General features: G+C 40.7%; 1 protein-coding gene across 1 annotated transcript in view; it reads left to right on the plus strand.

Annotated features, from left to right (window-relative positions):
* The window catches only part of magi1b (membrane associated guanylate kinase, WW and PDZ domain containing 1b), a 146,984-nt gene that overhangs the window by 74,915 nt on the left and 51,035 nt on the right, over window positions 1-21,034 (plus strand). Inside the window, exons 3-11 of the mRNA XM_016681499.1 lie at window positions 2,096-2,215; window positions 2,627-2,866; window positions 6,850-7,075; window positions 7,902-7,984; window positions 8,590-8,622; window positions 14,372-14,429; window positions 16,841-16,974; window positions 18,407-18,429; window positions 18,487-18,507. Coding sequence (XP_016536985.1) covers window positions 2,096-2,215; window positions 2,627-2,866; window positions 6,850-7,075; window positions 7,902-7,984; window positions 8,590-8,622; window positions 14,372-14,429; window positions 16,841-16,974; window positions 18,407-18,429; window positions 18,487-18,507 — 938 coding nt within the window. The remainder of the gene's footprint in view (window positions 1-2,095; window positions 2,216-2,626; window positions 2,867-6,849; window positions 7,076-7,901; window positions 7,985-8,589; window positions 8,623-14,371; window positions 14,430-16,840; window positions 16,975-18,406; window positions 18,430-18,486; window positions 18,508-21,034) is intronic.

Here is a 21,034-nt window from a genome sequence, read left to right on the forward strand (position 1 = left end):
TAACTGCGTCTTGGCCATGGCTTTCAGCCAAGGTCCTGCTTTTCGATTCCCCTTTGATATACCGGTCACAGTTCCACTTCCTATTTGGTTTTCTGAGAGAAGTGTCTAAATAGAGTCGAATCAATGGCGGCCATTGTTTGGTGGGATAATAAGCTGAAGATGCTTTAAGGAGGACGTTCGTTGTGCCTGGAAAACGAAACAAAACGAAACCATTCGTCTGACGGACTCTAAATAACGTAGCAATCAATAGACTTTTAATGTGTTCTACAACGTAACGTCTTGTCTCTTGCCATGGACATGCAAATGAAATTCACTCCCCTTTTGAGACACCTTGCCGTCCGAGTTGATGCTGGTCAAGATCTTTTTGTGTGAGAAAACGATAGTCCTTCCTACACGGACGGCTCTGCTGTTTGTTGCACGCCGGTGTGAATGTGACGCTCCGCCGTTTGAGAGAGGATGTCCACACCCATGATTTATCACCATTGTCACAGAGCGTGGCGGCAGAGGGAGCTTTCCCTCCACATCACCACACGTCTATTTTTACCTTATTACTTACCAGAGACGACGTGATTTGGAGACTAAATGGAAGATTGAGAAGCATGAAAAGAAGGGAGAGGGATGAAATAGATGACACTGTCTGGATGGTTTTATTCATACCGTTTCTTATTATAAAAAAAAAAGTGTGGAAATCTGCTCAAATTTTGCCAATATATGTTGAAAATCGATGCAAAAACTGACCGAGGATTATTTAAAAGAAAAGCCTTCTCTGTCGTTGCCACACTGCTCGACTTTCAGCAGCCATTTAAGGGACTGCGTGAATCTCACAGGCTGCGTGCCAAATCAAACACACGTTCACACAATTCCCCCCAAACATACGTCAGGATCTCACTAGGTGTTACCAACGTACCTCACACTCTCTCCCCCTGTGTGAAAGAACATCGGCACACAGCAGGAGCTTCTCAGTTTTATTTTCTTTGTTTGGTGTATAGCGGAAACTCCTTCTTTTTTGAGGTCACTTGCAGATCTGCCTCTCTTTTTTCATTGGTTTTCCTGTACAAGCAATATAAACATTGTACTCCATAATTTTGCATCCTTTTCTAGGTGCTGTGTTCAGCATTGGTCATGTTTTATCTTATTTGTGGCGTGAAAATGTATAATTTTGTTGTTACTGGACGCCTCGGAGAACTGAGTTGAAAATGTTGGAAAGCAATGATGGGGAAGAAAAACATACAAATTTTCTTTAAGAATTAAAATATATAAAGTTATAACAGCAAAGTGCTTTTTTTCTCAAGCGGTCTTAATTTGATTGGTCATTAATTAAGAATTGAGGCCTTCACCATGAAAATGAGGAAAAAAAAAACTATTTCAGAAACCAAGATTTAAGTAGATGACAGAATTTACGTTTTGACATTCCTTTAGGATTTTCTTTTTAGGATTTAAACACCAAGCGCGGGCAGCATAACTAAAATGGCAATCTTTGTATTTTTTCCCTAGAGAAATTCATATTCCATGATCAATACTGCGATTAATCAATATCATACATAAGCACAAGTATTGCAAAGTTCCTTGCAAATATTTCTAAATAAGCAGCACAAAATCTGTGGTTTTGATTAAAAACCGTTGTGAAGTCCTGAAGGGACTGATCAACATGAAAAGATGTTTAATATTATTTAGTTTTAAAAGGGTACAGATACAGAGGCAGCTATTTATTATATATTAGCAGTTTAATACATTTATCAATGCATTTTGGCTGTAGCAGCCCTTTGAGAACATTAATGAGTTTGATGTTACCCAAAATGAGTTTGACACCCCTGTCCTAAAAGCTTCGCTCTCTCTCGCTCTCTTGCAGCCTGATCGAACATCAGGCATGTCTTTAAGGATTTTGCAGGTTCTGAAGAAGTGATACAGTTGCTAATGTCAATATTTAGGTCATGACACTCTTTCCTTTATTCTTTTTAAAGATGTATTTTCTTCTTCCTGTGCGACGTAGTTCTGCTAACAAATGGCCATAAATATTCCGTTGCACTGTTTCACAGTTGTATTATTTCTGTATGAAGTCCACTAACTTCTTCCTCGTCTCTGATTTGGTGTCTAGGTACTACTCGCTCTCCACGTGAAGGAGAAGTTCCTGGTGTGGATTACAACTTCCTCTCCGTAGAGGACTTCCTAGTGTTGGAGAAGAGTGGAACCCTCCTGGAAATTGGAACATATGAAGGTGAGCTGCAACACCACAGTTTCCTTTACAGGACATCCTGTTGCTAACCTGTTAGGCTTGAGCTTAATGTTGGTTGAATTTGTAAAATCTAAATGCATGAGTTCAAAAATAAACTTGACCACAATTTTGATGTCGAATAACAATTCCTAACCCTTCTGATTTTTTTTTTTTTTTTTGAAGAAATTTTTGGCATAATTTTGACATTTCTCCTTTTTAAATCAACTAATCCGACCAATCTGAATCTAAAATTATTTCTGAACAATCTTTGTATTTGAATATCCGATAGTCTTGATTTCAACCCGGCCCAACGCTTCTGACCCAGATGCGCACGTGCTCCCAACGCTACTTTTCTGTGACTTTAATCTGCAACCTCTCCATCTTGTCATCCTCCCTCCTTCTTTGTTCCCCCAGGCAACTATTATGGGACGCCCAAGCCACCGGTGCAGCCTCCCAGCGGGAAAGTGATCAGCGGCAGTAGCGGTGGTGATGCCCCACTGTCAGACGGGCTCAGCGGTAGCCTGCCAGGCTCGCAGAACTCCACTCCCCGACGAGCCAAGTCCTACAATGACATGCGAAATGCTGGAATAGGGCTTGCAGATCAGCAACTGGAGGACGACGAGGACCTCCCTGACATGAACAGCAGCTTTACAGGTAACGTGCAGACGAGCAGCGGCGCCGATGTACAAAGCTGGTTTGAACGGGTGAAGACCGTGACATCAGTGAAAGCAGCAGGGAGTTTGTAGGTGTTGCTTTTCTCGGTGAAGTGAGCTCATTCATGTGGTGGAAGATATGTTCGGTTGGTTACACACGGTATGCCAAGGTTTCTAAAAACGTTATGGTCTCAAGCCTGCTGGATGGTTTAAAGCAGTTTAATAGGATGCCAGAGAAAGTACAGAAGTGACCAGTCTCTTTTTCTTTTTTATGGAGTGTAGAATCACGCCTCGCTGCCTCTCCCTCACTTATTGCTGAACTTTGCAGGTCAGCACCATGAAAGAACTCCATTACTTTTTTCCTTCACTTACAAGAAATACTATTTTGACTATTTGGAAATGTTTCCGATTGCAAAAAAGCACTGTGTTATGATGTAGAAACCAAACAAATTGTGCCTCATCGCTTTTAAAAGGGCAGCATTATGCGTTTTTCCAGGTTCGTAGTGTCGCTTTATATCACAATCAAGCAACTATCACTGTCCATTTTTATAAAAACGCTGTATATGTTAAACATGACTTAAAAGAAATTTAACTTTGAAATTTAGTGGCGTGAAAATGGGCCTCTGTCTCTTTAAGAAGGTTCTTCTCTTTCCAACAATTTTCCTTCAACACGTTGCCACCACAGCATTCCTCAAACAAGACTTTAACAATTTTACCAGCATGTTTTTCTGTTTTTAATTACTTAAATTCAAAATAGACTTGAGTGTCCATTCAGCGTTGAATATTTTTTTAGCTCACCAGGAAATTTATCAATAGTAAATATAGATATTATTGAAATTTATCTAAATCAGCTCAGGAATTGTAAAATGCTGCATTTACATGTGGTGATCTTTATGTGAAACGTTTTACTACTAGTAATGAGTGTAAGCAGAAGAGTCTGCGTCCACCAGGTCAGAGCTTTTGGACGGTGGTCAGATGGTTTTAATACCAAGAACGCCGTGTGTTTCTGATGACGCCCACAGCGTGTGCTGCACAGAATCCTGATGCTGTTCTGCAGTGAAGCTACAGAGGAAAAAAAAACAAAAACAGAGAGGTCTCGGTACATCCACAGCATGAACACTGATGGTTATTGGTTAAGGCCAGCTGGTGTCTTTTTAAAAACTTGTGTGCAGCTCAGAGAGATGCGAACCGCAATCCACTTAGAATTGGACCTGCGAATTTAAAACCTGTGTTTTATGGTGGCAATGTGGCATAAAGATCAGCATTGTTCTATTTTAGTGAGCTACGGAGTTTCCCAGGTAGACTGCTTGCTAGATGATGTGAATGAACAGACGGGGATGCATATCTTCCTCACATTGTGAGCGTGGCAGTAGCAAGGCAGCAGAGGAATATCTGAAATCCAGCAACTGTTGGCTATTTTTCTAATGGTGCGTTCACACCAAACACATTACGCACGTCACAAACGCGCCCAGTGCTTCGACTTTGACACGTGTGCACTTTGAATGCAGACACTTGATGGTGCGTTCACATCAAACGTGTTTTGAGCGTCAAGCATCTAGTTTACATTCAAAGTCTATATGGAGGCACGTCGAGGGCGCGTCAGATGCGTTGAAATCGCTCCAGCCGTCGTTTTCCGTTGCCGGCCTATTTGCCGGACACGTTGGACAAACTGGACGCTTCAAATCTCGCCACGCTAGATGCTCAAAACGTGCCATGAGGGGCCTTCGATGTGCCTCCACATAGACTTTGAATGTAAACCACACGCGTGACACGTGTTTGGTGTGAAGGCACCATAAGTCTCCAATTGGTAATTTCTTCATTTTATTTTGGATTTAAAACTAATAACTTTATCAAAGAACCTATGATGTTATAGTCCTTAAAATAAACTGAGTCAGTGTGAGGGATGCTAGACAACACAGCACATGCAAAATGCAGTCAAAGTTTTGGTTTTATTCCACCACATAGTAGTACAGGTACTAGATTGCAAGGAACTGCAGCTCATGCTTGTTTTTGTAAGGCTTCTGTAACTGACACCTTTAACAAACAGACCTGCATGTACTGACCAACACAGCACAGAAACCGGACAACGCCTCCTGTGTCGTTTGCAATATAAGCTTGGGTTTCAACCCTACTTTTTAGGCACTCGTTGCCTTTGGGACAAAGAGGAAGACGAAGAACAGGAGAGCTCACGGGTTAAGTGGGAGGGGGATTGAAGTGAGGTGAAGGTAGCCGGAAATAACAGAGAATGAGGGAGTGACCTGGAAAGGGGGTGGAGGAGGATTGGGCAGGAGGACAAGGGAGAGACTGCCGCTTTGTGAAGAGGGAAATTAGGAAAGTGGAGAACGGATCGTTCTTTGGTATTTGAATGGGTCGCTGGAATGCCACAGCTAATTCCTTGGTAAGTTTCAGTCTTTGTTTCTTATTTTTTTTAATTAATTTATTTCTTGGCGGTTCACGAGCAAGTAGAAATGTTAAATAGTGCCATCTTGCTGTGAGTTCCAGAAAGTGTGCAATTATGCAGCCTCTGCAATTGAGAAAGCAATTGTCATAAAAATTGTAAGGTTTAATACATAAAACCGTAATGTTGACAGCTGTGCTGCTGGTTAAAAACTGGTTTTTGGGATTATTTATAATACCCCCTAGGATGCTGACTCAGCACTCTTTTGTTTTGTTTTTTTTTGTTTGTTTTTTTGTTGTTTTTTTCCCCCCCCAAAAGGTCAGACCAAAAGTTAGTTGTGAGCCTTTTTGTGATTGTGGGAGCTGTAATGGTTGCTGGTCAAGTGTGAGTGTGAAAATGAGATAACAGGAAGCTAAGTGCTAACAATTCAGAGGCCGTGACTCTAGGTGTGAACTGCCCCCTCAGCTGCCTGACGTAAATCTCTTCAAAGCTTCAGGAAGGGCAGTCAGATTTATTGGACGCCGGAGGTTTGTGACGTGTCGAGAGTATACAGATTCAGTTTTTATGTGTGAAATCTGAAATAATCTAGGATTCACTGTCTAACTGAAATTACTTACTTACTTGTACGGCTGAAATAGTTAATGGTGATTGATGCGTTATTGAAATAATCTTCAACTAATTTAGTAATCGATTTTTAATTAACTGCAGACTTAAAAAGGCCATTTGGTGGAAAATACTACATATATTTTCATTTCACATTTAAGATTAAACACCTTAGTCTCTAAATATGTTTTAGCCAAAACTCCTCAAGTGGTTTAGTTTTAGCTTCATCCTCTTCAGATTCACTAAAGGAATCCTATGTTATTTAGGCAGTGCAATTTTTATTTTCTTATTTAAAAAAGAGATTGGATTATTTATTTGCGACTTTTAACATACTTTTAATATTGTATGGAAAGGCTAAAGTGGCTAAATGAAAAATCAGTCAAATGTGCCTTTTTTTTATCCAAATAATCAACAGAATAATCAATAGATTGTTTACTAAAATAATTTTTGCAGTCATACTTATTTTGTGGCGTCTACCTGTAAAATTGCACTATGTAATGCAACTGATGTCCTGCAGTTGTCTGTTCAATAGCCAGTTTTTTTTGCTGTTTATTTTTAAAAGTTTTTTTTTTAAGAGCAGAATGTTACTTGTGGTACTTTTTGAAAATTTTGCATCCAACTTTTATAGAAATGTATCCACTCAATCTCACTAACGTGAACGTTTGTATTTGCTCTTTGATCTGACGGCTGATTTAAGTTTAGAAAAGTAAAGAAATCAGACAAAATCGTGTAGGAACCCCAGATAAAGCATAGTTATTTTTGCTTTAAAGGTCAAATCCTTGTTGCGACTTGTTTTCCGTCGCTTCAGGCTGGAAGTGGCCGCGGCCCTCTTCAGAAGTTCACGTAATCACGTCTGCAAAAGCTCTTGTTAGCTGATCGTTTTTGATTGGCCGCATTTTCGTGAGTTTACTGGTCGCTTTTGTTGTAGAAGGTGCTGCTGGTTTGACGAGTGGCTGAGCTGCATTTGTCTCCGTTTCCCACAGGAGAATCCAGTGAATTGGACGAAATTCCTCACTCGGCGCGCCCCTACGTCCCTCGCCACAGCGACCCGTCCTACGCTGAGACAACCCCCTCACCATCGGCCACCACGGAGAGCACACAGCAGACAAACCTTCACCTGAGCCATCCTCCCCCGGAGGACCCGCTGGGACCTCTGCCTGACAACTGGGAGATGGCCTACACCGAGACCGGAGAGGTCTACTTTATAGAGTGAGAAACAAAGGCCTCTCGTTCATTTGAAATATGCTATTGAGTGTGTCTGTCTGGCTCAGTGAAATTGTTGACTCTTGCATTGCTAAAATATTTATATATTCAGCTCTTTGTTTTTGTAAAAGATGTTGTTCAATGCATCACTGTCCACGCCTGAGTCGATTTTAAAGAAGTGCAAAAACAGAGGATGACGATAAAATGCTCGGCACATTCTCTTCTAAAATGGTAACACAAAAGTGTTCATACCCCTTGAACATTTTTTTATGTTTTAACATGTTAAAACCACATGCCTCAATATATTTTACTAAACATATGATGGACAAAGAAAAGTAGAGCACAATGTTTAAGAGGAAGAATGAATCAAAACATTCTTCCACTTTTTAAAAGGCTGAACGCGTGGCATGTACTTGTGTCATCTTACCTCTTTCTGCCCATTCTTCTTTGCAAAATGACCTAAGATCTCTCAGATCTGAGTAAAAGCATCTGTGACCAGAAATGTTCTTGCCAAAGACTCTCATCCTGATTTACATCTGGGATTCGACTGTGCGACTCTCGCACTTTTTGATCCAAATATGTCATAGTAGCTAAGGCTACCTTGTTAGGGTTCTTCTCCTGCTGGAAGATGAATATAAGACGACGAATCTCGTCTTTGGTACAAGTCAATACCAAGTCTGAAAACTTTTGGAAAGCACTGCAGAATGTAGACTTGCATTGCTTTTCCAAGCTGCACGTCTTATGTGAATCTAAATCCTAATCAGTCAATGGTGATTGACTTTTTAACTTGTCATTGGCGTGTCGGTAAACTTTTGTCTTATGTTTTGTTCAGCCACAACACAAAGACCACCTCTTGGCTAGACCCTCGGTGCCTGGACAAACCTCAGAAACCCCTGGAAGAATGTGAAGATGATGGTATGTGATCAATGGAAGTATTCTTAATTTTTCACTACCATTATCTAGTTTAGTGCCAGATTCATTGGAAGAAACAACTTGATGATAAAAGACACATTTCACATCATGGTTCATTTCTATATCATAGATGTATAATCCAGATAGGCTGTTTCCACAGTAACCTTTAGGTGTCAGTGTTGGGCAACGGAAATGAATGGTGCTGCTGTGTTTGCTTTGTTTTTGTTTTTTTCCAGCTTTCTCAGGAAAACAAGCCTTAGTTACTTAAGATAATCCATGCTTCAGGACTTAGAGTTCTCTGAAATCTGTTTAGTATGTTTTCATAAGAAATAAAATGTACAGTTTTCAGTCACATGAACAAGATAAATGTTTAGCCACTGCCTTTATGACAATATTGCCTCAGACAACATAGATCCGGTCACATGGCAGAAACCCAGCGTGCTGTGTTTTGTAAACAATGGTCATCACATGACTTTGATGGACTGGCTTTGTTTACCTCTTGCCACCAAGTGGCCAGATGTTGCTACTGCATCCTCCTAACGTCTGTTTCCCCCCTCCCTCTCTCTCACCCCCATTCTGTGTCTTCAACAATCCATCGTTCTGAGTAGAAGGGGTCCATACAGAAGAGCTGGACGATCTAGGTAAGAAGTAACACCTGACTTCTTTTATAACTCTTTTTTTTATTTTTTATTTTTTTTTATTTTGAAAATTTAATTGTTTTTTTGTTTTTCACCAGTGCATCCTTGGGTTTTCATAGGTCAGAGTAATGTCATCTCGCTTGAGAATCGTTTTTGCAGCTTTTGTTTAGATTTTGAATTTAGGTCAACTCTACAACGGAATATAAGAGTCAGACTAAGAGTTTTTTTAAAAAAAACAAAATTAAAGTTATGATATTAAAAGTATGCAGTCGTAGTAATTTTAGAATAAAGTCTTAGTATAACCAAAATGAAGTCTTAATATTTGTAGAATGAAGTAGTAATTTTATGAGACCTCCAACACAAAAACTAACAACGCAATTATTCATTTTTCAGACGTGGTAAAATTGCGTCTTTATTCTGCTAATACTTTAACAAAATTCTTGTAATTAAACAGACATTTCTGCATTCTGGTACAACACACAGAAGGGATGACTGAAATTAAAGCCACTTTTGGGAAATATTTTCTGTCATTTGTAAAGAAAAATGATTAAAATCAGAAATTGGAGATTTTATTTTCTAACCTTTAATGCCCAACCCTACTCGAGTCTTCTGATGAGATTAAAAGATGTTTATCAGTAAAGTTGATCGTCCACATCTACTTAATCGTGCAGTACGTCCGGCGGCTTATTCGTGGTGACTTAACCGTAGGCGGGAAGTGACTACGGCTCCAATCATCTAGAAATGAGACATCGTTCTTGCAGAGACTTGACATTTATCCAGCGTAGCCCCTCGTATGTGGCTCTGACGTTCAGCAAACGCAGCCTACATGTGGCCTTTTACACAGACTGCATGTAGCCTGCAGACAGACAGACGGACATCAAACGGCCAAACACTCCCACCTCAGCAGGCCGTCGCTCCCTACAGACTGCAGATCCAGAATAGATTCTTCTAATGATGTTTTTTTGTTTAATGGCTCTCTGCATGAGCCAGATGGCAGCAACAGGCCCATCAGCTTTCTAAAATAAAACAAACCTAAATCTCAATCATGACGATCAGTCCACTTGTTCAGAAAAAATGCTTCCTGGATTAAAAACTAACTAGTTATGACTGATGCATTGTCCCTGTCTGATTAATGGCTACCTTGTTTAAAACATTAGCACCAGCTTTTCTACCATGTGGTAATTTAACTTCATTAATATGTGATTTGTGGGATGTGATTAATTGTTCCATATATGGAACCTTGGAGAACACATCACGCCCCCTAATGCTGCAGTTTTCAATCTGAGAGTTGATTTTTCTTTTTCTTTTTAACCTCCCTTACAATCCCGTTTACCATACGTCATTGCTAGATTATTTTTGCTCATTATTCTGCCTTGTTCATCAGAGTTGTAGTTTTTCTTGGTTTAATTCTTGATTAATGAACTTTTCAGTGAGGAGACATTTCCTGACTTGGAAAGATAAACTCATGCTTGAGTTGTATGTTTTTCCTCTTTGATTTAAACCGGTTGGAAATACAAAGTCATGGATAGTGCTTTGAATGTTCCTAAAAATAGTCACCAGTCCTCTAAATTTAAAGGAAAAGATTAATAATAATAATAAACATTTAAAGGGATTGTTTGTAGTTCTTATTTTACTCTTTTGGCTCTTCCCACAGCATATCTTTTACTCCTGTCCTCTGAATCCTTAACCTTTCACACCAATTAATTTGGTCGTTTTAGTTGTTATACCTTTTAAAAATAGCTTCTTAAAATGTTTTTATTTCTTGGTTAAATGAATGTTCCTAATGAAAAGGTGGAATTGATGTAAATCTCTTATTCCTGCAATTAAAAAATGGTTTTGTGCCACATTTCTCACCACAGCTCCTTATAAAGCAGCGTAAATGTGAATAATTTTACTGATGTGAAATGAGAAATTGTTTTTTTGCATCTGACTTGAAACACGAATCAGATTATCAACAGTTTTTAGAATGACATTAGGCAAAAATAATAAGCCCAGAAACTGCAAAGCTGGTATGAATGCAATCAAACACAGCTGAAAAAAAAAAAAGAAAGTTCACACATGCATAATACACCCACAAGGACGAGTTCTTCTCTGTGCCACATTCCTCACTCAAGAGGCCTCAATCAACGTAGCGTATCAGGAGAATGAGATGCAAACAGTTGGAGATGTAATTCACCGAGCTCGGTTCTCCCCCTCGCTTTGGAAAGCAGGATGTGGGAAGAGGGACAGAGGGTGAGAGGAAAAACACAGCCTAATGAGTGACACGTTTTTTCTCTCTCTGCCTCTCTCTCATTTGTGTTTCCACACACGCAGATGTATCCTATCCCTGTCAGAAGCTAGCAGCACCAGGCATCGTCTACTCTGCAGTCTCACACATCGTCACCACAAACACACACACACGCACACACACACACACACGTATAGCCATACACAGGTGCAGCTTCTGGAGCAAAACTAGTGCAGTGTGAAATCAAGTGGGTGATTAGAATTTAGCGCGAGGTGAGGCGGGACCACAATCCATTTAACGTTCCAGTTCAAAACATTTGAATAAAATAATTCACAGCCACCACAGCTTCGCTCTTGGAGCAGCAGCATCTCTCTCTCTCTCTCTCTTTCTCTCTCTCTTGCTCTCACTCTCGCACACATCTTGCATTCCTTTAGCTTTCTGCATCAGCTGCATGTGGAGAATGGTGAATAATGAGCTAATGTTTATGCATGCTAAATTACCAACCCTAATTGCTGATTGTACAGAGAACTAGGATACAAATGCTGTCCTGTGTGTCATCTAGAGAAATTTTAGAGATCAAAGTATTTTTATAGTGTTGCAAATGTCTATACATTTTGAGGTCGTATTTGAACAGCACAAAGTGGTGCATAAGAGGATGGAAAATTAAATGTTTTTCTCAAGATTCCATCTGGCCCCCTTTGCCCTTGATGACACTGAATAAAACCTAGTTAAGCTGATGAATTATTGTTAACTTGAGGGAAGAATAGTAGTTTTTAAGCTTTTTCACACTTTAGAGTATGAAAGGTCTGGCATGCAACCTTAACTAGGATATATAATGAGAAAATTGGAAGAGCTAAATGCAGGAGGTAACCTGTTAGATGCTACTAAGATTTGAGACTGTGTTGGAGACATGCCCTTCAGCAGAACAACGATCCTAAAACGTATAGAAAGACCTAAAATATAATAATTTAGATCAAACAACAGAATGGCCCAGTCAAAGTCAAAGCCTATTTCCAAATTAGAATCTATGGTAAGACTTGAAAATTGGTACTCATAACAGCAAGCAATTGGGCTGGACTGACAGTATGTTAGAAGCCTGGGTAAATATTTCTGTCTCTATGGCGACGTTCGCACAGCAGTCTGAACGGCCCTGTCTCGATCTTTCCACCCCCTAACCCCCAAAATAAAATGACATCTGTGCCTCTTCCATTCTTGGTGCTAATTTGGATATGTATTTGATAGTTTTAAAAGCCTTTTATTTGATCAAATATTCACGTCATCGACGTGAGACTACACATCGAAACAAACTTCTCTACAGAAGCTACAGTCGATGCTCCACAAAAACCCGCTCCTGTGTTAGTTGAGCTTTCTTTTTTACCAGCTTCTTCCATTGCCTGATCTTGTGATGATACTGTTGGCTCCCGTCGCTAAATAAATGTTGCAATTGATGGCGTTCATCACTTCAGTAAACAGTGCGCTGCTGTGTGACCTCATTGTTGTTCTTCAGAGCATGTAGGTCATCTTAGGGTCATAAGGCATTCACACAGAAGCCCGATTGTGGTTGCTTTTAATCAGTAGTATGAATGACTACGCAAAAAAAAAAAAAGTATTTCAGCAAAAAATGTGACTTAAACACCAAGACCTGCTGTGTGAATGTAGCCCAAATGTACAACTCTAGTTGAAACAAACTCCAAAAGACTTACAGCTGTAAAAGCAGCGAGAGTTTGCGCTTGCAGCATGTTGAAATGTGAAAGTTCAAGGGATATAAATTCTTTAGCGAGTCGCTGTACTTCTTCTGTTAATGGCCTCACTCCCCGGCTGCAGCAGAGGGCCTCCAAATTGAACAGCCAGACAGTGGCTCCGAGTCAGACAGTTGTTTGTAATTAATGCCCACTTGCAAACAGGAGCAAGTGTCACAAGTCAAGAGTTATCGAACAATCTGTTTTTGGAGCCATTTAGAAGCCTCTGAAATTAGCTTTTGTGGGTGGATGGCTGACAATGATGAGTGCAGCTGTGATCGGGGCTGTGAGAGATAAATATTGTACTCATCGCAAAGAGACTGAATTACTGGAACATAATTCATGCCGGACAATGACATGCCACAAAGGCAATCCCATTCATGTTTCTATTATGCTAAAAGTTCATGCTGCTGTTCTGAAGCAGCATCTGAAGTGATTTCTGATGCTAGAAATTCAGTTTCCAACCTGGAGGAGATGGATCTTTTGGTCTCGCTTCCAATTCGGTGTGTTTGTATTCAAGAGAACGACACAAACTATAAAGTGGTAAAGATCAATTCAAAAGCGTGTGATAGTCGCACTGTCCTGCAGCTACAGATAGGAAGGAGACGTCAGATAAAAATGCATGGAATTTAGCCGAGAAGCCCCAAAGCCGCAGTGCTTTTCTGTTCAAGCCAAGGACAGCTTTACATGAATGCACCGTTTGAATTAGAGGTATGTGCATTTATAAAATTCCTCATTTATTAAGCACTCAGTCACACGTAACGGCAAACTCGAATCTTTTCAACTCAACCTTTTTTTTTTTCCGTCTGTTTTTGTACACCGGTTGCAAATCCTGGATTATTCCATCCGCTTCCACTCCTTTTTTTATGCCTTCGCCTGCTTCCTGCTTTCTTGTTTTTTGTTTTATCCTTTCCTGCTTCCCCTCCTCTTTTGGCTCTGCCGCTCTTCGACCCGTCTTGCTGGGGTTTTTTTTCCCTCTCATCTCCGTTCCGTCGCTAAGCCTTTCATACGTCTCTGCCCATGGGGTCCAGCTGTGCTCTTATCTGATGTGCGGAAATGTCAGCAGTGAGAGGTGACGGAGGTGAGGAGGAGAAGGACGACCTGCGATCCTGCCGAGCTGCTGACGGATTTCAAATTATAGGCGCGTCTCAATTCATGAGAATAACATCGAAACGTACACTTATTCCAGCAGTCTGTATGTAAAAAGTCAAGTTTATTTGTACCACACATTTTAGCAACAACTCAGTTCAAAGTGCTTTACGCAATAAAAACACAATGCAGTAACCGAAGCAAGTAATAAATGTTGCATTTTGTCAAACTCTGTTTGAGCATCTCTTTCTGGAAGTTTATTCCAAAATTCAGCTTAAAGGTTTAGTTTATGACAGATTGCTTTAATAAGCGACTCTCGCCTGCAATTTTTTGTTTATTTTTTGTATATTTTAAAGATATTAATATCAATGTAAATCTCCCTCGATGAAGAGCATTACTGATTGATGATAATACCAAAAAATCTCTAACACTGATGAAAACAAACGTTTCTGATTTTGGCTAATTTGTTGAGCTGCCACCGTAAAATTGGATCGAAATGACCCCAGGTTCCTGACAGCAGCACTGGATGCTCTGGTTTTGAGACTTGGGGCTCATCAGGAAAATCAGGGTTTATGGACGAATAAATCAGTGCTTGTTTCATGATGATGTTGCCCAACAGTGATGATTGAATCCAAGCCTTCCTGCAACTTTATGTTGTCCTCATCTGCTTGGTCCTCTTTGTGTTTTGCCTTTACAGAACTTCCTCATGGATGGGAGAAAATCGATGATCCAGTCTACGGGGTCTACTATGTTGAGTAAGTCACACGCTGTATGAAGTTTGCAGATAGACATTTATGAAAAGAAATCAACTGAAGGCCTCGTCTAGCAAATGTTTCTTCTCGGGCATAAAAGACGAGTGTTCCCGTTTTTAGTCCAACAAGCGAAACTCTTGACCTCACTGTAAATCTGAGCCTACAGTTTTGTTTTCCGTCAATTTCAAGCAAATTGTGCCTCGGCTTTTTCGTGATGCTTGAATGTAGGACATTTCTGTTTGTGCCACTACCATTTGGGAAAATAAGCAACAATTGGGTTTACGTGTGTGTGTGTGTGTGTGTGTGTGCACCTCGTTCATTTTAGACGGCGTGGAGCAGCCGGCCCTCTGCATTAATACAAATATGCTCAGTGTGTATTTGATGTCGTTCAAAGCAGCACCTGGGAGCTCGGGGATGTGGCATCATTTTTATTTATTTTTTGTCCTGCTTTGTCAATGCAATATATTTTCTTATATACATTATTCACAATTGCTCTCATTTGCTTCATAATAAAGTGCTTTCGGCTGCTGGGCTCCTCCCAGGCATGCAGGATGATGTGAAAGATGTTCTGTGAATTAAACCTTCAGAAAAGGCTTCGACTCGAACAGTTTTTCTAGTAAATACATTTCCAGTGGAGCTGTTGACATAAAACTCTCACCAGATGTCAGTAACGGCTCAAATAATTCACAAATGTGATGCATACAAAAATGTCCGTTAATCAAGATGTGCAACGTGGAATTGGAAAATGAACAAACCTTATGAATGGATGCCTTTCTATGGGAGATGGCAGCTTGAATGAGATTCCTGTAGGGTAAAAACAGTCACATTAATTGGCCAGGTGTAATTTTGATCCATTTTTCCCCACCACTGCATTTTCAAATGTTAAAGGTTCTGGAAACTTCTTCCACACTCTGTTTTCAATTGATGTCAAGTTGTGAGAATGACTTGGACTTGGTCATTCACGTAGCTTTCCGTTTTCTTTTTCCTGTTAGTTTGTTTGGGATCATTGTCTTTCTGAAGAAAAACGCTGGTCGTTTCATCTTCAGATTCTTGTCAAGAATGCCCCTATGAATTTCCCCATTCATTCTTTGTTTAATTTTATGAAGTCTGATGGTACCATTTGCTGTAAAACAAACCCACACCAGGATTCTCGCTTCCAAAGTTCACTATTTGTTTGGGTAAAAAAACCACATCTAAAAAGCCTATTTTTGAATGTATCTGCACATTTTATAAGCCAGTGCTTCTTAGACCTGTCCAAATGTTATGCAATAATCTTTTTCTTCAAGAGTCGAGTATTGTGCGGTGAGTTTGCATAGAAGCCACTGAAGTTATAACGTACCTATCTGCAAATCCCGGCTATTTATAAATCTTTGTGGCTGTACAAGGCTTCTGATTATTCTTTTGACTTCGCTGTCAGAAATCTTGCAAACAGCACCTGGTTGTGGCTGGTTAATGGTGAAATGATGTTCTTTCCATCCCTGGAAAATGCATTATTTAGCAACATTTACAAGATTAGAAACACCTTTGCAACAGTAAGGTAATGTTTGAGTTGCCTTGTAATGAGAAGCCACCTGATCTTAATTTGCAGTAATGATGGGGAAGGATTGCTTTCTGAACACCGGCAGACTTCAGATAACCTCATGGCTTTCTCTGCCTTTTACATCTCATTTTTTCTTCATGTGTTCAACATTTACCCGAATACTAACTTTAGTTGTTACTAGGCCTTCATAATATCAAGAGAACATGCAATTGCAATACAGTCGCGGAATATTAAGATGCCGACATCATTTGCAATCAAACCAAATTTTCTTCAGTGTCCCGCTACTTTTGCTTAGCTTTAGCATCTTGGTTTCTAAAGGTATTTATCAAGCATGACTGTCGAGAGAAGTTGGATTTTATTCAACGGGTGAAATATTTTATTGGCAAACAGAATTTGAATGTGTGGTAATTCAAAGACATCATCCTGCCTAAATTTTATTTCTAAGCTGTGAACATGTTGAACATATTGAATTTGTTATCCCAGTTTGCATTAGTCGTCACCAACATCTGGTGGGAATGTTGTCAACTTTACCATTAGAAAAATATTGACTGGGAAAAACCTATTTGATTTAAGAACAACTTTCCCTGCCAGACATGTAGAGTTTTGTTGGTGTAACTTGGTTATATGCTTTTAAATAGAGGACTCTTGCAGGTGCATTTCTATTGTGCTTTGATTTATTAATCAGGATCTTATTGCCTTGTCTTCCCCCATGCCTTCCTTCTTCGGCCCTACCTGGCTCTATTCTCTGTCCTCCCGCTGTTCTCTGCACACCTGCCAAATTTTCCCGTTTGTTTGTTGGTGGTGGTTTTTTCCCCTCCCCCTTAAATCCATTCCTTCTGCATTCCTCATTTCTCCCCGTCCCCCTGATCCACAGTCATATCAACAGGAAGACCCAGTACGAAAACCCGCTGCTGGAGGCTAAGAGGCGCAGGCAGCTGGAACAGCAGCCCGCCCAGCAGCCTCAGCCCCAAAGCCAGCAGCCACCTGAAGGTGAGCGCTACATCCGAGGTTTGTTCACAAGCCCCCGCCAAGGGGCGTCATTTTCTTTCTTTAATATTCATGTTTACGCCTGCGTTGCCTGTGTTTGAGTGTTCGTACCAGCTACTGCTATTTTTTTATGTGATGCCGCCTGCTACTGCCGTATGATTTGCTAAGTGCTGTCCCATAAAGGCATAACTATGATTTGCGGCTGCGTGGCGCAGCCTTTTATTTCAGTTCATTTTGGATTTCTTTGTTGCGTTTGTCTCATTTGCTGCGTTAACTTGAAGCTTCTCTCCTAGGTGCGAAACACAAGTAAGTTTTGACTTCTGCTTGAAATAATAAGCCTCGCATTTGAAATGTGAACGTAGCTCTTTTGGAACGTAGCTCTTATCAAACGAAGCTACCGAACGCAGCCAGTGTTGGGAGGCTGTTTCCGCATTCTGCTTCTCACGTTTTATGCACGCATAGGAAACCCCACCGAGGAATTGATTTTAAATGCAGGTCAGCCCACGAGGGAGTTCACTTATCACACCCCGCTGTGCGCTCACCCAGCAGAAAACATTAGATTCACCTCAATTACCTGCTGACTTTTACTCTAGATCAGAAAGAACAGCTTTAAAAAAAAAAAAGCTCCCTTCATGCAGAGTTTTACTCATTTTGCACCCTTTTACAGTATTGATTATATCTCTCCACTGAGAATAGACATCAAGGTTTCAATCTGATCTTTCCAATGCTGAAATAACAAGGCAATAAATCACATACAGCCGCTGAAATGAATTCAACAGGAAGCTTGTAGGACCCGCTCAAACTGCTACTGGTCAATTTGGCTTTTTTCCAGTTGGAATTTCATTTCTCCCTACTTCCCTTTCAGACCTGTAAATAAACAGTTTCCTGCCCATGTCGCATCGATTTTTTTTTTTTTTTTTTTTGGTAGTTTATTTTTTTATATATATATATATATATATAGCGGTAAATAGTCGTAAAACTGCTTAAATGCCTTGTGTATTCAAAAGTACATTATTTTCTAAGCACTTTATGGAGCCAATATACCTTCAAGCAACCTCATGCTGTTTAGGGTTATTTACTGAAGTCATAAAACCACACTGCCTTGTTGGAAACTGTGTGCGCAAGCTAGAAAATTACTTTAAATTGTCAACGGAGGATGTGAAACATCTACCTGGTGGGCATGAATTTACTCATGGTCGGTATGAAATATCGTCAGTTTTATCAAAAAGTCAGGTGCAAAACCAGCAAAAGAGCAAAGATAAAGACATGGCAAAAGGGTGCAATGAACCAGCACCAGGTCGAGCTGTGCTCCATTTTGAGCTTTTTAACTCCTTCGTTTTCTCAGTCAGCTTCATAAGAGTCAGATCTTGTCCTGGAGCCGAACAAGCAGGAATCGCTATCCTCCTACTTATTCCCCCATCTAGAGAACATGTGATGTGTTTTGCTGTTGCAGAGTGGATCGAGGACTCGGCATTGGCAGGCGCTCCCCTGGCCACCTATGCCGCCAACCACGAGACGTACAGGGACCCCCAGACGGGTCCACCCGTACCCAACGCCATGGGACAAAAACGTAAGTTCTGTTCCGTAGAAACAAAAAGGTGCGCTCATTATCTTCTCCCATTCTCTTACCCTGAGCAACCTATTGGGTGCTAAATAAGATTTAGCTCCTGCTGTCATTTCTTTCTGCCATTGCCTGAGACTGTGTTTTAGATTTCACAATGAAAAACCAGACACTCTGAAGCTATTTAATTTATTCTTAATCAATACGGCGAGGGAGGGGTGGGGAGACTTTATTGCATTCAAAATATGCAACGAGGTACATTTTGTACGAGTGAGCACTCGAAACGGAGTTGAGATTCTGAGGAGACGTCCTTAATATAACCGTGCTCTGTACGGGTTTGTAATGTTCCATGTTCAAATCAAATAATGGCCTGATTTCACCCATCGTTTAGTGATGCACACACCTCCAGCTGCAGCAGGTTTCCTTCTCAGTGTTGCCAGCTCCTTTCATGCCAGCCTCCCACTAGCAGCCTGTCTAATTAGCCCAGTCATGGCTTAGAATTAACTGCCTCATTCTGGAGCTCCCCTTTTACTCTCCGTAGCCTCTCCGTCGGGTGTCTCTGTCTTTTGTTGATCTTTGTTTTATGGCTCCCTGTCTTGCTGGGTTTTTTTTTTTTCTTCCTACCTTCCCTCAGTTTCTCTTGTGCTCCAGTCCATAATTCCCGTCTCGCTCTGAGCCCACTCGTTTGTCTCCTTGTCCAAGACCGTCGTACCCCTATGTTATTCTGCCAGACAAAGAAATCATTTAAAATCTCTTTATCTGACTCCCTGAGTTCATGTTTTTTTCCCCTGAGTCTTGGTCTAGTCCCTGATGTGAATATATCAGCTGACAGTTTGGCTGTTGCTCTCCTTTTATAAGAAATAATGTTATATAGTTCCCCTGCGCACAGACATGCGTTCACCACAAAATGTCAAACAGAAGGACACAGCTGACTCAAAGGATAATGTATTTTTCATCGTTTGCATAAACTATGGTCCTGCCGAAACAGTGTTGTACTGTTGATTGCTTAACATGCGTCTCTCTGTTCCCTCTCTCCACCGACGTCTTGCCTTCTTTTTTGCTGAAATCCATTTGTCAGAAGCAGATGAAGTAACATGTTGGATGTAATCTTTCATCACATGGAGCTTAAATGTTGTTTAGTAGTAAAAGATGAGGCTTTATTCACCAAATCTCATTCAGTTCAATTCAGAAATACTTTATTCTGAAATTAAATGCTTTCACTCATGTCATCCAAGTGTCCTCAGTCATTTTGGATGGTGACGCTGTAGGCAGGACGGCTCTCCAGTAGCAGTCAGTCTCGCAGTGAATCTGAGGAGGCCTCTGACTGAAGATTGTTGCTGTAAGACAGCTTCATGACTTTCATGACGTGCCAACAGCTCAGTTTCCAGGCAGCAGAGACAATATTCCACAGTGGCGTGTCCTGATGTCCCAAGCACAGCTTAATCCACCTCATTTGCTTTTGCCGCTTCTCTTCAAGTCTCTGTCCCAGCTTAGAAACCAGAAGATGTTGGAGTCCAGTATATCGCTCTTGCCCTTTAAGATCAATGGGAGAGATGACTTGAACTTCCTCCTTCTCTTCCTGCTCTTTGCTCCTGCTCCGTATCCATGAAGCCTCCTTTTCACCTCCTCTGGAACCTTTTTTTAAAGAAAAATGTATAACACAATCAACCGTCTTTTAGTAGAAACAGACTTGTTATAAATTGTGCAAAAATATAGAAGCAAAACTGTCAAATTTTAGTTGTTGTTCTGTTCTAAACGTGTTTATTTTTGTAAAATAAATTCTGCTGTTTATAGAGTAGCACAGGGAGTCTGTGGCGTCCGTTTGGACTGGCTATTGGTTGTACTCGGCAGCTTGAAAACCCTGACCCCCACAGCTTTCTAATTTGAGATCTAAAACACACTGTCCGTGCTTGCATGACTAGAACATCTTCAGAGATTTTCCGCAATTCGTGACTGGGACTTTGCAAACATGTGGAAGAAGGTGCTACGTTCGGATAAGACCAAAACCTGACGGGTTTTTTTTTTCTGTTTGGACCTAAAAGTAAAACTTTGCATGTGGTGTAAAAATCTTAAACGCAACAAACTCGTAATGAAGCAAAGAGGTGGCAGTATCACACTGTGGGGGAAGGCTCTATTCAGCAGGGAGAGGGAAGCTGGTCAGAGTTGAGGAGGATACCTTGAGCTAACCATCTCCTAGCAGGACACCCTTAAACACATGAAGGAGTCTGACTGGCAGTGCACAGCAAAAGATGGAGGGAGTGTGCTGCTCTCTGCTTAATAGTGCTGATACTTTTCCTGCCACCTCATTAAAAGGACCTAAAACTGCAGGATTACTAAAGAGGAACATTTTAGCGTCTGTCGGCACAATGCACCTCTTCAAGGATAATTTTCTTTAATTCTTCACAATAAGAGTCTCTGGCTTATTTTGCCAGATAAAGTCTTCTTCTGGTTGGCAGCGTTACAAGGCAGATTTATTCTGGCATCATATTACCAGATCTCATGCCAGGGGTTGTCCTGGCT

The sequence above is a fragment of the Poecilia formosa genome, unplaced genomic scaffold, assembly GCF_000485575.1.
Source record: "Poecilia formosa unplaced genomic scaffold, Poecilia_formosa-5.1.2 Scaffold283, whole genome shotgun sequence".
In the NCBI taxonomy this organism is placed as follows: Eukaryota; Metazoa; Chordata; class Actinopteri; order Cyprinodontiformes; family Poeciliidae; genus Poecilia; species Poecilia formosa.